Here is a 14870-nt window from a genome sequence, read left to right on the forward strand (position 1 = left end):
ATTTATGTTTTTAAAACTTTTCAAACATTTTGTTTAAATTAAATGCATTTGTAGTTTATGTTTATTTAAAAATAAATAAAAACCAATTTATAAAATTTTTGTAAACATAAACAAAAAATGTAAACGCTACCTTTAGTGTTTGGAGTTCACTTTTTTATTGGTTTATTTTTGCTTTTAGTGATTTATTTTTAATTTCAAAAATTATGTTTGGTTTTATTTTTAGAAACTTTTTCTAAAAAATTAAATTAATTTGGTGAGAGATATAAAAAAAATATAAACACTTATCATTTTTATATAATTTTATTTTTTGGAAGATTAATTTTTTTTATATTTATTTTTATCAAATTTATTTCTATTTTTTTTTAATTCTGAATTTTTTTTTCAGAGAAGCAAACCAAACATGGCCGGCAAGTTTTTAAATTCTACTTGACCAAATGAACCAAAAAGTAAATAAGTAAATAAATAAATAAATAAATAAAAGACAAAAAATAAGTAAAAATGGTGAACTTTTTTTGGTTCTTAATTTATTTTTTTGTAAATTTTTTTACAAAATATTTACTTTTAATTTTGTCTACACAAGACGGACCACAAAAATTAAAAAAAAAAATTGACATAATAAAAAAACAATCATTAAAGACCAAAAAAAAAAAAAAGGGAAAAAAAATGTGGCTTATTTGGAAATTCTCAAACAGCCACTCAGTTTTACTAAAATACGTGAATGCCTAAAATATTTGGAGAAATTAAGGAATGGTCCGTGCGTGGATGGATGCATACAGTGTGTAGTGTAGTAGTGTGTATAACCGCTATATCGCATTCACTAGATTTGGTGGCACCAAAACCGCTACACATCACCTCCTCCTCCTCCACATTTACCTCCATCTCTCTCTCTCTCTCTCTCTCTCTCTCTCTAGATTTCCTCAATCAATCCCAATCACCTTAGATCGAGCAGTTAAAATCTTGAAAAACCCATTTCAGGAATGGGAGTCTAAGATTTTGGTTTGTAGATGTAGAGGTAGGTGAAAATCAATATGGAGAGCTTGGGCACTTCCTTCTCTCTCTCTAGCCTCTTATGCCAAGAAAACGAGTCTTCCCTAAATGAATCAGAAGAATCGCATTTAAACTCCAACCCATGTTCTGTTTCTGAATCCGATGATGAGTACATACTACTATTAATCCACAAAGAGACCACCTTTGAATCCAATCGTTGTTTATCTGCAAATGCATGTTCAGCCCACAATGAAAACTGGTTCAAATGTGCCCGCTTGTCTGCCATCAAATGGATTCTCAATGTTTGTTTTCTCATCTCTCTCTCTCTCATAATGTTCTGTTTTATATTTTTGTTCGGTTCTTGAGAAAATTTGTGTTCTGTTTCAGACAAGAGCGTCATTTGGGTTTCGCTTCAGTACAGCTATTCTCTCATTGACATACTTCGATCGGTTCCTTTCAAGGCGATCCATTGATGTAAGCGCCACCCCCCCCCCCCCCCTCTCTCTCTCTCTCTCGTACACACTATTTGGGATTTGAAGATGTCTGTTTTATGTAATTTTGGAAATGTTATTGATTTTGATAGATTGGAAAACATTGGGCTATTCGATTGTTATCAGTGGCGTGTTTATCATTGGCTGCGAAAATGGAGGAGCTTAAAGTACCATCATTGTCACAGTACGACATAGACAGTTACAGTTTTGAAAGTAATGTGATTCTGAGAATGGAGTTACTAGTCTTGAATACCCTGGAATGGAAATTGGATTCAATCACTCCTTTTGCTTATCTGCATTATTTCATCACCAAGTTCTGTGATTCTAAGCCCAAGGAATTGGTCTCTGGAGTTACTGAACTCATTTTAGCTATATCAAAAGGTAAATCCACAATATGGTAGAACTACTTATAATCTTGGGTTTTGCATTGGTTATACCTTTACTGATTTTAAATTCTTGTCACAGAGATTAATTTGATGGAAATTCGACCATCGGTTATTGCTCTAGCAGCAGTCTTAGCAGCTTCTGATGATCAATTAACAAGGACAACAATGGAGTTTAAGATGAGTGGTGTCATCCCATCTTGGGGGTCTCTTGAAAAAGTGAGTTTTCCTTTCTTTAGATTTCTAGATTGCTTATACTGAATATCTAATGAGTTTCAAAATTTAATCGGGGAAAAAAAAAAAAAAAAAAGGAAAATTTAACCAAAATCCCTCCATTAGAACCTTATTCGGTGAAAAGGACACTTTAATTTATTTTGTTTTATAAACCCCCAAGGAGAAACACACATTATTGAGTAAAGACAAAATAAAATATATATATTTTTCTCTTGAATAATATTGTCAGAGTAATATGTTACTGTTACTGTTTACATCAATTACGACGATAATAATTTTTTTTTTAAAGAATTTCATAATCAACATGAATCTTATTTGATAGATCTTAATAAGAGAATTTTAAAAAATACTTATTTTATTAAAAATTGACATCTACATCAAAAGTTATATTATTTTAAAATTTAATATTTTGATAATAATGATATATATTAGACTTTTCTAAAAAACTTTTTGTGTACATTCTTAATGTATTACAGTTTTATTTTGGAGGGTTTTGATCAAATCTCTCCAAAAAAAAAATTATGTGTTGTTTTACTCTTTCTTGATTAATTCAACTTGCAGGAAGATATGTATTCCTGTTACAATCAAATGAAGGAAATAAAGATGGGAAAATCAAAAACACCCAATTCAATTGTATTGGCAACTAAATTGAGCTCCATTGATGCTCTTGAGAAATCTTCAATTACCTCTGCTGTTGTTGGCAGTAAGAGAAGACTGACTTACAGTGAAAGTGATCAGAAATGTCCTCTACAGAAAATCCAACGCCCATAGTTACTTGATTTTGATTGGTGGGTTTTCCCAATTGGATTATAGTTATAATGTTCACAGAAAAATTCATTCTTGTTGTTAGGTTGGATTGTAGGTTGGAGAGTGAATGTCATCTACCAATTTTTATGGTATGAATTTGAAGGGAGGGTTTCCATTTTCCAATGCCCAAGAAAGTTGTCATTCAGTGACAACCAAGCAAATAGTGAAAGGAGAAGTAAATGAATAAAGTATAACATTAAGAAGTAAAGAGGTACTAAAGTGCAAAAGCCACTGAAGAAGGAGGAAGCGAGTGAGGCCATTGAAGACTGTTTGTTAATAGTCATTCTTTGTAGGGTTTGCTTTCATGAATGCTCTACTAATGCTTACCCACTTTTTATTTTTTTTTTCCCCCTCTTATGCTGATAGGGAATATGTAATGTAGACATCACTTGGAGGCCTACCTTTGATAGGGAGCTTGGGATGCTTCCTATGTCTTTCAAAAGGCCGAAAGGTATTAGGATTGGGGTTGGGGGGGGGAATGAGGAATGAAGAGTTGTTTTTGTTTGATTTGATGCATCTATTATTTTAACACTTGGGCCATCAAAAAGTATGTAAAGGTGAATGTGATTGGATTTGTTTGAATGTTGGTGGTTATTTTTTTTTTTTCCTTCTGATGAGTAGGCAACTGGCCTTTTTGCTGTTTGGTTGTACTGTGTTTGGGGTTCATGAAAAACTCCAAAAATCATGTTGGGAATCAAATAGGAGTTCCTTTTGGGATTATTGCTTAAGTGCATCTGAATGATAGTAAAATGCTTGATTAGATAGTTAATTAAAGAGTTTTTTTTATGAAGAAAAAGGACCATCAAAGTACAAAATTGTGTTTGATCGCAATGATTGACGCCATAAAATCTTGGGTAATTAAAATTATAGAACTTAATTTTTTATTTATCAAGAAAAAAAAATCTTGGGTAATTAAAATACAACATGCAAGTAAAATTAATATAGTTGAAGTGAGAATGTTAAGATAGATATATGATAAGATCAAGAAAAATAAATTATAGATTTTTGAAATGGCAAGAGTAACACTAATTGAGAATGAGTTGAAGGAGAACATATTAAGATAGTTGGATTATATATAACAAAGATCGATAGAGAGAATTGTGAATAAGTGCAATAAGATCGCAGTTAAAAATATTTGGAAAAAAAAAAAAAACCTAGATTGATATGTAGTACTATACTAAAGAATGATCCTATAATTTTATTTTATTGAGCATATGATTTTTGATAAAACACAATAATAAAAATGATTCATGTAACCTCTTTTAATTAGCAGGGTTCTTTTTTAGTTTATTTTATCATTTTATATCACTGAATATATGACAAGATATCATTTATTTTTATTAATACCTTGATAAAAATTTAAGGATAAGGTCTAAATCTCGAGTTTGAATAACTCCAAGAGATTATTAAAGGTTTATTCGATTGTTAACTACAAGACTGGGATTAGTTGAGAAGAATTGCTTTGGCTGGCTTTGAGAGAAATATCTCAAATAAGGCGATAAAAGCATCATTGGTGTTATGGCCATTGATGGTGTAGGACCAAAGTCCTTCATCCTCTTTGTGGAGAGGCGGTTGGCTGGTTTATCAATGGCAGAATTGGGGTGTCAGAGGCGTCACCACTTCTCCCACATGCTCTATGGCTGGGTTCACGAATTCCAGTCTGGCAATGTACGATGTTGTTGTTGTTTAGTTTACAATAACTACAGTCCATTCAGTTCAAAAAAATAAACAGTGATACATAATTCTAATATTAGAACTTTAAATGGAGTTTTAATAAGGTGGAAGAGAGAGATAGAGAGAGAGAGAGGAGTGTAGGCCCTACATTTACATGGACACTCTCCACATCATTAGAATTACATTAGAACTCTCAAACATTATTTAAAATAAAAAAACTACAATCCATTGTTTTCTTTACTTCAAAATGACTCTTCTGCAATAGAGTTATGCCCAAATTTCGAAAAGCCCTTGTGTTGTCGTAACGTTCGTAGTGACGCGGTTGCAGTTGCGGGATATAAAGGTTGTAGCGTAATGGTTGCAATAACCGAAATCGTAATTTTTTTTTAAAATTTTTCGCACATTTTGAAGAAAACTTACCAATACGCATATATATATATATATATATTTTTTTTTTTTAATTTTTTTTTTTAGAATCACATTTATTAGGGTTTAAAATAGATTTTGATCAATTTTTGTTAATTTTTAAATATGGCCCAATATATTTCGTATTTCAAATCACTATAAAAGAAACTTTTTTAAATTTCAATAGTTAATAACTTTAAGAATAATTGATTTTAAATGTCTACAAATTATTTTTGACCAATACCTGAACTAATTGAATAAAAAATATTCACAATTATTAAATGCAATGATTATAAAAATATAAATTGTGCCATAAATAATAAAAAAAAATTGAGGCATTTTTGTAGACAGCACTTTACAAGTAACTAAATAAAATTATTTACAATTAAGTATTAAATGAAATGATTATAAAAATAAAAATTGTGTCATAAACAAAAAATATTTTTGAATTTTTTAAAGACATTTTTTAGACAACACATTATAATAACAAAATAAAAAATATTTATAATTAAATATTAAATAAAATGATTATAAAAATAAATACAACCACTGTTTATATTTTTTTTTATTTTCCATACTAATGTAATGAAATAAAAATTTAAAAAAATTATAAAGAAAATAAATTCATATAATTTTTTTTCTTTAGGCTTGGATTACTTGAGTATTTGTTCCTTTTTTTGTATGCTTTTTTTTTTTTTGAGAAAGAAAGTTATTCAGAATATTATAAAAGGGTGTAACTTTGTGTAACAGACCGTTACGACTGTTACGGTACCGCTACGGCCGTTACACATATAAATTTCTATCACACCACTATAGCAACCGTAACAAGTGACGATAATCAACACAACCGTTACATAATGACATTAAGTAATGGCTACGATCGTTTTTTCCTGATTCTTGTGATTTTTTCTTTTTTTTTTAGAATGCTTGCCAATTTTTCCGTCAATATATATATATACATGTATATATATATATATATATATATATGTTGTATGATGAATTTTTTTGATTTTTTTCACCTCTTACACGCGTTTATTGTGTGAATCGAGTAAGAATCTGAAAATGATTTTAAAAATCGGCCGTTATTTATTAAGATTTTGTTTGTCAGATACTAATATATCTCGTTATACTAGTGGAGGAAAAAAAGTCACTGTCTTGGTCGGTTCTAGATATGTATCAGTTCATAGCCAATACTTCAGCAAATTTACAATCGATTAGGCTACTATGAAGCTTTATATATATACATGTTTTGCTCAATACTCCCGCTATTGCTACACTGAGATTCATGCCCAAATAGTGTTAATCAAACCAAACTAAACTAAGTCTTAAGTCCCATCAAATAGGATCGGCTACATAAATCCTTTTTCTCTACGCGGCCCTATCAAAAGCTCGTGCCCAAATAGTGATATTTAAAAAAAAAATATTAGAAATTCTAAAATTTTTATTAAATATCTCACATAAATGCGATACTCACATCATGTGAGTTCCACATTTATATAAGATATTTAATAAAAATTTTGATAAAATTTTTAGAGCCTCTAGTATCACTCTATTTAAAATCCAATCTAGCTCTAATAACAATATTGCAGTTATTGTGGAACTGACCTGGCCTCTTCCACCGGAAAAGATTAGTAGAGTTCCATAACCATGAATACTTGATTGATTTGAAAGTTCATTATCTCTTGAGCTACCTCACTCACTTTTCTCTTATGATCAAGACAAATGGTGAGATTGGACATCCGTGTAGTACTAGTCAGCCTCTTAGGAACTAATTTAGTGAAATTAGTTAAGATTAATGAAACAAGTGAGAATGTGTCAAGCAAAAGAGTCTATATATATATATATATATTGTGTTGATAACTTGATACACACTTATTATTAGATAAACTCTTGCGTGATTGAATTTAATTTTGTTTCTATTTTTCTATAGAAAAATTATTAAATATTTTTGAATTATTGCGCATTCATACTCCTTCACTAATTATTGCTTATCATGTTTCCTCATATTCTTTAATCACTTAACACAAATTCATAACATTCCATTTTCTTCACCAATTATAATATCATGAAGTATCATATGATTGTACTCCCAAAATATTTAATAATTGCCCATATATATATATATTGCTCTTGCTAAAATAAAATCACATGGACACTACATAGTATGAATGTTTAGACTAGCCCACTCTATTTTTCACATTACCTGAATTTCCATAGAGTGAACAACTTAATTGGTTGAGCAATTTTCATTTCAACAACCAACCTCTTGAAAACAACCACAAGCATAGGAGCCAAGCTACATTATGACTCGAGGGGCCACTAGTGTTATATGGTCAAATTAGTACTCTTACATGGTCCCCTTTGCAAAACTTTAAACTTACACAATGGCCTGTAAAATCCAATCACTTCCGACAAAAACCGGTTAATCATTTGTAAGCAATTCTCTATCCTTAACATTTCTATTTCGATAACGACGAGAGTGGTGACCTAGTAGAGAAGGTATTCTTTTTTACAGATATGATCTTGGTTCGAATTTTGGGGTAGCGAAAAATGGTTGTTTTATAGCCGGCTCTCTTTGGAGACCTCGCCTTGTACTCCGATCAAAATCTAGGCTCGTTTGTGGCATATGGTTGAGCTTTGTTGGTGTCTCAGTGGTGGGTCTTTTTCTATAGGTTGAGTCAAATCAAGCTGGCAATCGGTTACCCCGGGACTTGGGACCACGGATGCCGTGATGACACCTCAAAACATCATTTTTCTGATTCAAAAAAAAAAAGAGGCATATCTATTTCAGTATATTATTATGTGAATTTTTCTTTTAAAGTCTTTGATTTGTAAAAGAAATGACAAACAATTATTTTATAATAGTTGGGTTCCCTCAATATTTTTACAGAGAAAATTCAACATAGAGAAATTTTGTTTCGATACAAAAAAATTTCAATTTTTACAGAAAAATTTATCGGATATGATCACAGAGAAATTTCATCAAATGACCTTAACTAATAAAAAAAATATTGGATTTCTCCTATTACCCAAAGTTTGAGAGAAATATTTCACTAATTTTTCCTATTAATAATATAATAATCTCTTAATTTTCATCAAATTATATGATTAAAAATTATTGAAAGTGAAAGTACAAAAATTTGGAGAATAAAAGATTTGTTTGTCATAATGAGTTGAGTAAAGATCAGTGATTTCTTCAATAACAAAATTAAAGGGATGGGTCATTTTATGTTTTTATTATTTTCTTTTCATTTTTTAAACTTAATCAAGTAAAAGTATAATAATTTTTTTTATTTGATTTTTTCATTTCCCATCATAAATTGAAACACATGATTAGTGGATCATCTTGCATCTAAAATTTTATCAACAAATTAAATTACACTATAATGCTACAAACAAGTGATCACTACAACAAAAAACACTATTGGCGACTAAAATGGGAATTTTCGTCGCTGAAAGTCATGGAATTGGCGACTAAAATGGAATTAGTCGCCAAAATTGGTCACTTTTGCCGACTAAAAGACTTTAGTCGCCGAATGTAATGGTTTTAGCGACTAAAAGGCAGTTTAGTCGCCAAATATAGGGGTTTTAGCGACAAAAATATTTTTAGTAGCCAAAGGTTAGGGTTTTTGGCGACTAAAACCATTTGGTAGCCAAACGTTAAGGTTTTGGCGACTAAAAACCACTTTGGTCGCTGAAGGTCAAGCTTTTTGGCTACTAAAAAAAAATTAGTAGCTAAAAACAGGTTTATGGCGACTAAAATTCACTTTAGTAGCCAAAGGGGGAGGTTTTTGGCGACCAAAAACAAGTTTAGTCGCCAAAAGGGTAGATTTTTAGGCGGAATGGTTTTCTTTAGCGACGGAAAATTAATTAGTAGCCCAAAAATAATACAATTGGCGACTAAATAATTTTTTTAGTCGCCAAAAGTGATCTAAAATTTTTTTAATAAATAATTTATTTTTTACATAAATTATATTTTGAATATATATAATTACATTTATATATATAGTTGTGTATTAATACTGATGAAAGTAATATATAAATAATATAAGTTGCAATTATAGTCATGAGATGGCTCAGTGGCATAGTGGGGTGGAGTGTATGGTTAAGGTTTGGAACTTGGAGGTCCTAGGTTCGAACCGTGGGAGCTTCTGAGGCACAAAGGAATTTTTTTTTTTTTTTCAAAAATGTTTTTGGCGACTAAAAAAAAATAGTCGCCAAATGTATAAATAATAAAAATAATAATTCACTATTAGCGACTAATAGTTTAGTCGCCAAAGGTATAATTTCCAAAAATGGAATTGACTATTGGCGACTAAAACCTTAGTCGCTGAAAACCTGTGTATTGCCGACTAAAAGTTTTTTTTGTCGCCAAAGGTATTGCCGACCGTCTATTTGCGACAAACCCGGCGACTAAAAGATTTTGTCGGGGAAAGTGGAAATTTGACATTTGGCGACTAAAAAGGGACTTTTGGCGACTAAAAATTTAGTCGCCAAAGGTGTATTTTCTTGTAGTGGATGCATGTATAGAATCATCATTTGAAATAAAAAAATGTACACGAAAATAAAAAAAGACTGAAAAGTCAAATTTTAAATAAAAAACACTACTAAAAAAATCACTTTTTGCGACCGCTATAAACTGTCGCAAATAATAAAAAACAGTCGCAAAAGACTTTTTGCGACGGCCCATGCGACGGCAAATGGGGGTCGCGAATATGGGGGTAGCAAATACTTTTTGCGATGGCAAAACAACGGTCGCAAATTATTTGCGACCACCTAAACTACTTATGGCGACCGCTATTTTGCCGTCGCAAAAAACAAAGAAAAACACTAACATGATCTTTGGCGACCATCTTGTTACCGCCGCAAAAAATTAAAAATAAAAATAAAAATAAATAAATGAAAGTGTAGCGTTAAGCACTCTAGGAATAACAATGACAAGAATTCAGACAGTATAGCATTATAGTTTTATTGAACATTCTATTTGAGTCTCAAAATTTGAGCTACATGTAAAAGTTATTACAACTAAAAACTTGAAAAAAGTTATGAAAAAAATACAATCTAGAACTGGCCAATCTTCTCATCAATTTTCTTGCTCGGGTGTTTCTCACTCTATCAATGAACTGGCATAACACCTTGCACCCATATTCATCAAAATCATTTCAGCAAACACTTCCACTAATGCTTTGGCAACCTATAATTGATGCCAACCAAAATGTCACAAGCAACAAAGATGAATTATTTCACTATAAAAGTGAGAGCACAAGTCCTTCCAGATTCATGGGGTTAATTTTTGGAGCGCATGTGCATGTGTAAGCAAGTGCACACATAATTATTCTATGTCAGATGAACATAAGAAAGACTAGAAAATATAACCAAAATTCTGGTTATCAGAACAAAAACAAGTGAAACAAGAGGGATTGCGGGAACTATAATATGTATAATAGAACTACTAGTGTAATCTATTGCCAAATTAAAAAAACCAACCTTTATTGGGTTGATCCTCATTTCCCTCAGAAATTCCAAGTTATCAACCTGAAAGCTAAGGAACTTCCTGTCAATATAGCACATAAGAGTAGAATCTCAAATGCATACTATAACTAAAATTACATAAGCTAATGTGCAGCTGTCAAGGTATGTATATAGCTTCGCTAGAATGTATAAATATCTGGCTAATCTAAAATTTGTCTATAGAATTTTACTAGCACATAAGAGTAGAATCTCAAATGAAACGTGAAGCCTTTAGTCAGAAAGTCAGGCTTTAGCTTTTCCCCTTCTCAAATAATGTATCATCAAAGATTATAAATGTGGTCACTTAGCCAGCAGTCCAATTTCTAATTGAATGAATATGAGAAATTTCTAATTGAATGAATATGAGAAAAGGTACGAGGGTAAGAAACCAGATTTCTAATATCAACTTCTACTTTCCAGTAAGGAAAAAATTGGAGAAAAAAATCTATTACTAGACAAATTTGGTTTAGTAAGAGATATCAAGATATAGTCAGAGCAAAGAAAATGACATGAAGCCCAAAGTAGCTAGAAGACTTGTAATAAAATTTATGCATGGCACCTAGTTAGCCAGATGTGGTAATAGCAATACTAAAAAGTTAGAAAGTCCACCCTAAAAACCAAAATATATTTAAGATGCCTCCAAAGAATAGATCAAAGGAATAATATTTCCTCAAACAACGTTATGACTCCATTTGGCTGTTTCTTGAACCACTGCCAAGTGAAACTATAATGCCAGGGTGGAAATGGCCGTTCTACATTAAATAACCTTAGTCCACATTCACACTTTTTTAGTTCTCACCAGATACATGGCAATGCTTCAATGTAAACAAATCTAACGCCAGTTAAATAGATAATGACATATGAGTCATCAAATCTTATCCTCATTCAAATTTCAAGCATGCCATATTTCAAGCATGCCATACAAACAAAAAGGGTTGACATGAGATGGTAGAACATACCCGATTACCATCCAGATCAAACTCCTTCCCAATTGATTCCATGACCAGCTGCTGTAAATACCTACTAAATAATAATAGGCTATCCTTGTAAGGAAGAACAACCATATCCTGTGCAAATTCAAAAAAACCAAAACATTAGTGTGTTTGGTTTCAATTTTCTGGATTCAATTTTCAGAAAATTGAGTTTTTTGTTTTTTTTTGTTTTTAGTGAATGTCGTTAAAATTTTAAGCAAATTTTTTTACTTTTTTAGATGTACCTTACTTAAATGTATCCAAAAAGGAAAATATTTGTAAAAAAATATTTTAAAAAATCAATAAATACACAAGAATACAAAAAATATACTGAATTCTCGTTGTTTTTTTTTTTTTTGGTATTTAGTGAATTTTCTAAAGATTTTTTTCACAAATATTATACTTTTTAAGTGTATTTATATTAGAAGTATCTAAAAATTAAAAATATTACTTAGAATATTAAAAAAGTTTAGTAAAATAAATAAATAAATAAGTAAAACAAAAACATTTCAATTTTCTGAAAAGTGAATCTTGAAAATCCAAACCAAACAAGCTTAGGAGCGAAAATGCAATAAAACATAGTGAGACAGAAGGCAGAAAAAAAGACAAATTGAAGCAATACCTTGGATCCTACTCCATCAGAAGCCCAATACCAGCATAAAGCTAGCAATGCTGCAGGGTTATTCCTCACCTTAAAAAAAAAAATTAGAAACAAATTAATTAAATAAAATCCAAAAACGAGATTTTGATATTCTTTCTCATAATTCCTTATTCCTACTTTTCAGTCAATTATGCAATCTCACACCATGTTCACATGGAAAGTAGAAATGAAAAATGTATTCCATTATCCTATTTCAATTACAATAATGCTATAATGACCACATTTTCTTACCATGTTTTGTTACCATCTCATGTGCCAAAACTACATTGGTAACAAGCACAAGTGGCGAGACTCATTAAAACAATATAGTGTTGACACATAAGGTGGTTCAAAAATTATGGTAAGAAAAGATGGTTATCCTAACATTATTGTTTCAATTATCTTAGAAGGCATTAGAAAATCAATTCAAGAGATATGTCCTCTAAACATAGTGTTTATTTCCCCGAAAAAAAAGTACTGAAGTAGTTGGCAATCCAACTAAATTAAACATGCAGTTCTATCGATTGATCGCTCTCCGGTGGCTACAGCTCTATCAGTTTATCAAAAAGTGGATGAGATACTCCTTAGACATTAAAGCAGCATAACAAACATTCCGATTGATGAATTGCACAAAGCAAAGCCAAAAAAGAATGCCAAGTACTGCTTGGGAAACAACTGAATTCAGAACAACATCTGGAGGAAAATTGATAAACTAGAAAAACAAGAATTATAGTGCAGTGAAAGATTCGTTGGGTTGTGTAATTTTTGCAATGGTTTGATTGAACAGCTTTCTTGTAATGTAATGGTCTAATTTAACAGCTTTCTTGAGCAATTCCAAACCGACTTAATTAATCATTCATAATTAAGAACAGAACCAGCCAATTTTTATCTCCAATTTCATTAGACCTCACAAAAGGTACACAACACTGGTAGGAGACACGCCTCAGGTCCTCAACATATAACAATACCTTTGTATAGCCAAAAAGAGATGGACAACCCTTTGCAAGGCCAGAAAAAGAAATATGGAGGAGAAGAATAAGAAGATGAAGAAAGCAAAGAACATGAAAATGCCTTTCCCATATTTGTAGAAAAGCCTTCAGTCAGTAACTCAAATGAAAAAAATACTATCACAAGACAACAATGTTTTATGGTAGTATAAGAGGAGAAAATGAATAACAAATCTTTACCACAGTGGTCGTATTTGCCTCATCCATCAATGATGCACCAGCAAGCATTTCTTTAATGTCAATTCCCTGAAATAAGCATTTGTTATAAATTACTGAATAATGGAAAAAATGACACACTGAATTCTGAAAATAGAGATAACTGACCTGAAGCGCTGCAGGAAGCAGACCAACTGCAGACATTTCAGAGGTTCTACCACCCACCCTGTGCTCACATACCCTCACACTTGTCCAAAGTTTTTTAACAGTTCGTCCACAAAAAATTTACATAGAGAAGGTTCCCAAGGGGCAGGAGGACCATCACCATTAACGTATTCATATTCGTTGCCAGATATGTGTTCTGTACATTGAACTCTTACCTATCGAACATGATGAGCAAGTAGAAAGATCAATACCATATCTTTTTTTGGGTGAATAATATCAATTCAATATCAAGAATGGTTTTTACATGGCAAAAAAATTGCAATACCTCTTTGATTATAGTTGCCAAATTTTCAGCCACCTCATGTGACAGAAAGTAACTCGAAGGAACGAATGGCACAGAATTACATTTCCTTTTTTCATTCGGAAGCTCAGAGTGCTCATCATCTGCAGCCATAGTGTCCGTATTTCCATTTTTCTGACATGTGAGAAGACATGTATGTTGAAACTCGTAAGGCTCATAATACAATGGTAGACCATCAGCTGTAGCCAGAAATTTGGGTCGAAAGCGGTGAACTGAATTTAGTATATCTTCATCTGCAGAAAAACACACTCACCGTGAGATAAAACTCAAATCATGGTTGCATATACATGAGATTGTTAAACCCATACATATTTCTGCGACATGGTTTAGTGATGGCTGAACGAGATTGTGGAAAGAACACCATTCTTCTTCAGGGGCCAACACTAGTGCAGCTTTCATCTCATCAAAGTGTAAAAGTTGTTTCAGCTGATCAAGACGGAGCTTATCCTTTAAGAAGTAGACAAACGAATAAATTTTCGAATTCCATTGAGAAAGACAATCTTCCAGAAATTCAAGTGTAACAAACTACTTTACCTTGTAAACACGTTGCCAAAACTGAAATGCACAGAGGTTTGCCATAAATACCATTTCCTTTCTACCAGTTAGGGCAGTACTCTTATCATCTCCAGAATAATAGCAGTCAGTGTACTCTGCATACTGAAGAATATATGCAATTGATCAGAAAGAGGAATTGTTTGAGTAATCAAATGAAATAATGAAATTCTGAAGCTTAACAATTTAATAAATATACCAAAATTTCCTGCGCAAAAGGACGTAGAATAGGTAAAGGCTGTGTATCCATCAACACACCAAGTAGAATGCGATTCTATGCTAGAAATTGAAACTAAATGACATGAAATCGCGAAAAACAGAAATTGCAAAGAACAGAATTCCAAATAATATTGAAGGCGTCGATCATAAGAAGAAATCGCAAAGAACAGAAATTGAAGAACAGAAATCGCGAAGGGCAGATGAATGCATCGATCCAAACCCTAGCAAATGTATATACAGAAAGTATGCGAGAGAGATCAAGAGATATTGACAGATCGAGAGAGAGAGAGAGAGAGAGAGAGAGAGA

General features: G+C 31.7%; 2 protein-coding genes across 2 annotated transcripts; one reads left to right on the forward strand and one right to left on the reverse strand.

Annotated features, from left to right (window-relative positions):
- The first annotated feature begins 802 nt into the window (after positions 1 to 802).
- On the forward strand, positions 803 to 3484 carry LOC145802181 (cyclin-D5-1-like). The gene is made up of 5 exons (XM_082894850.1): positions 803 to 1289; positions 1375 to 1461; positions 1571 to 1859; positions 1944 to 2080; positions 2657 to 3484. Exons 1-5 carry the CDS (start codon positions 1029 to 1031, stop codon positions 2864 to 2866), a joined length of 984 nt encoding a protein of 327 aa, XP_082750976.1. The 5' UTR covers positions 803 to 1028; the 3' UTR covers positions 2867 to 3484.
- Positions 3485 to 13254: 9770 nt separating this feature from the next.
- On the reverse strand, positions 13255 to 14594 carry LOC114285306 (DExH-box ATP-dependent RNA helicase DExH8-like). Its single transcript, XM_082919427.1, has 6 exons — positions 14544 to 14594; positions 14327 to 14449; positions 14101 to 14239; positions 13757 to 14025; positions 13435 to 13646; positions 13255 to 13356 (listed from the first exon to the last, which is right to left on the reverse strand). The coding sequence occupies exons 1-5, from the start codon at positions 14592 to 14594 to the stop codon at positions 13509 to 13511; spliced, it is 720 nt and encodes a 239-aa protein (XP_082775553.1). The 3' UTR covers positions 13255 to 13356; positions 13435 to 13508.
- Positions 14595 to 14870: the final 276 nt, after the last annotated feature.

Source organism: Camellia sinensis, chromosome 1 (assembly GCF_055761805.1).
Source record: "Camellia sinensis isolate YWXY chromosome 1, ASM5576180v1, whole genome shotgun sequence".
Classification (NCBI taxonomy): Eukaryota; Viridiplantae; Streptophyta; class Magnoliopsida; order Ericales; family Theaceae; genus Camellia; species Camellia sinensis.

Coding starts and splice junctions, on each gene's coding strand:
- LOC114285306 (XM_082919427.1), bottom strand. CDS start 14,594: ATGGATACACAGCCTTTACCTATTCTACGTCCTTTTGCGCAGGAAATT. Junction 14,450..14,543: donor CTTTTGCGCAGGAAATTTTG/GTATATTTATTA, acceptor TATATTCTTCAG/TATGCAGAGTACACTGACTG. Junction 14,026..14,100: donor AAACCATGTCGCAGAAATAT/GTATGGGTTTAA, acceptor GTTTTTCTGCAG/ATGAAGATATACTAAATTCA.
- LOC145802181 (XM_082894850.1), top strand. CDS start 1,029: ATGGAGAGCTTGGGCACTTCCTTCTCTCTCTCTAGCCTCTTATGCCAA. Junction 1,290..1,374: donor CCATCAAATGGATTCTCAAT/GTTTGTTTTCTC, acceptor GTTCTGTTTCAG/ACAAGAGCGTCATTTGGGTT. Junction 1,860..1,943: donor CATTTTAGCTATATCAAAAG/GTAAATCCACAA, acceptor TTCTTGTCACAG/AGATTAATTTGATGGAAATT.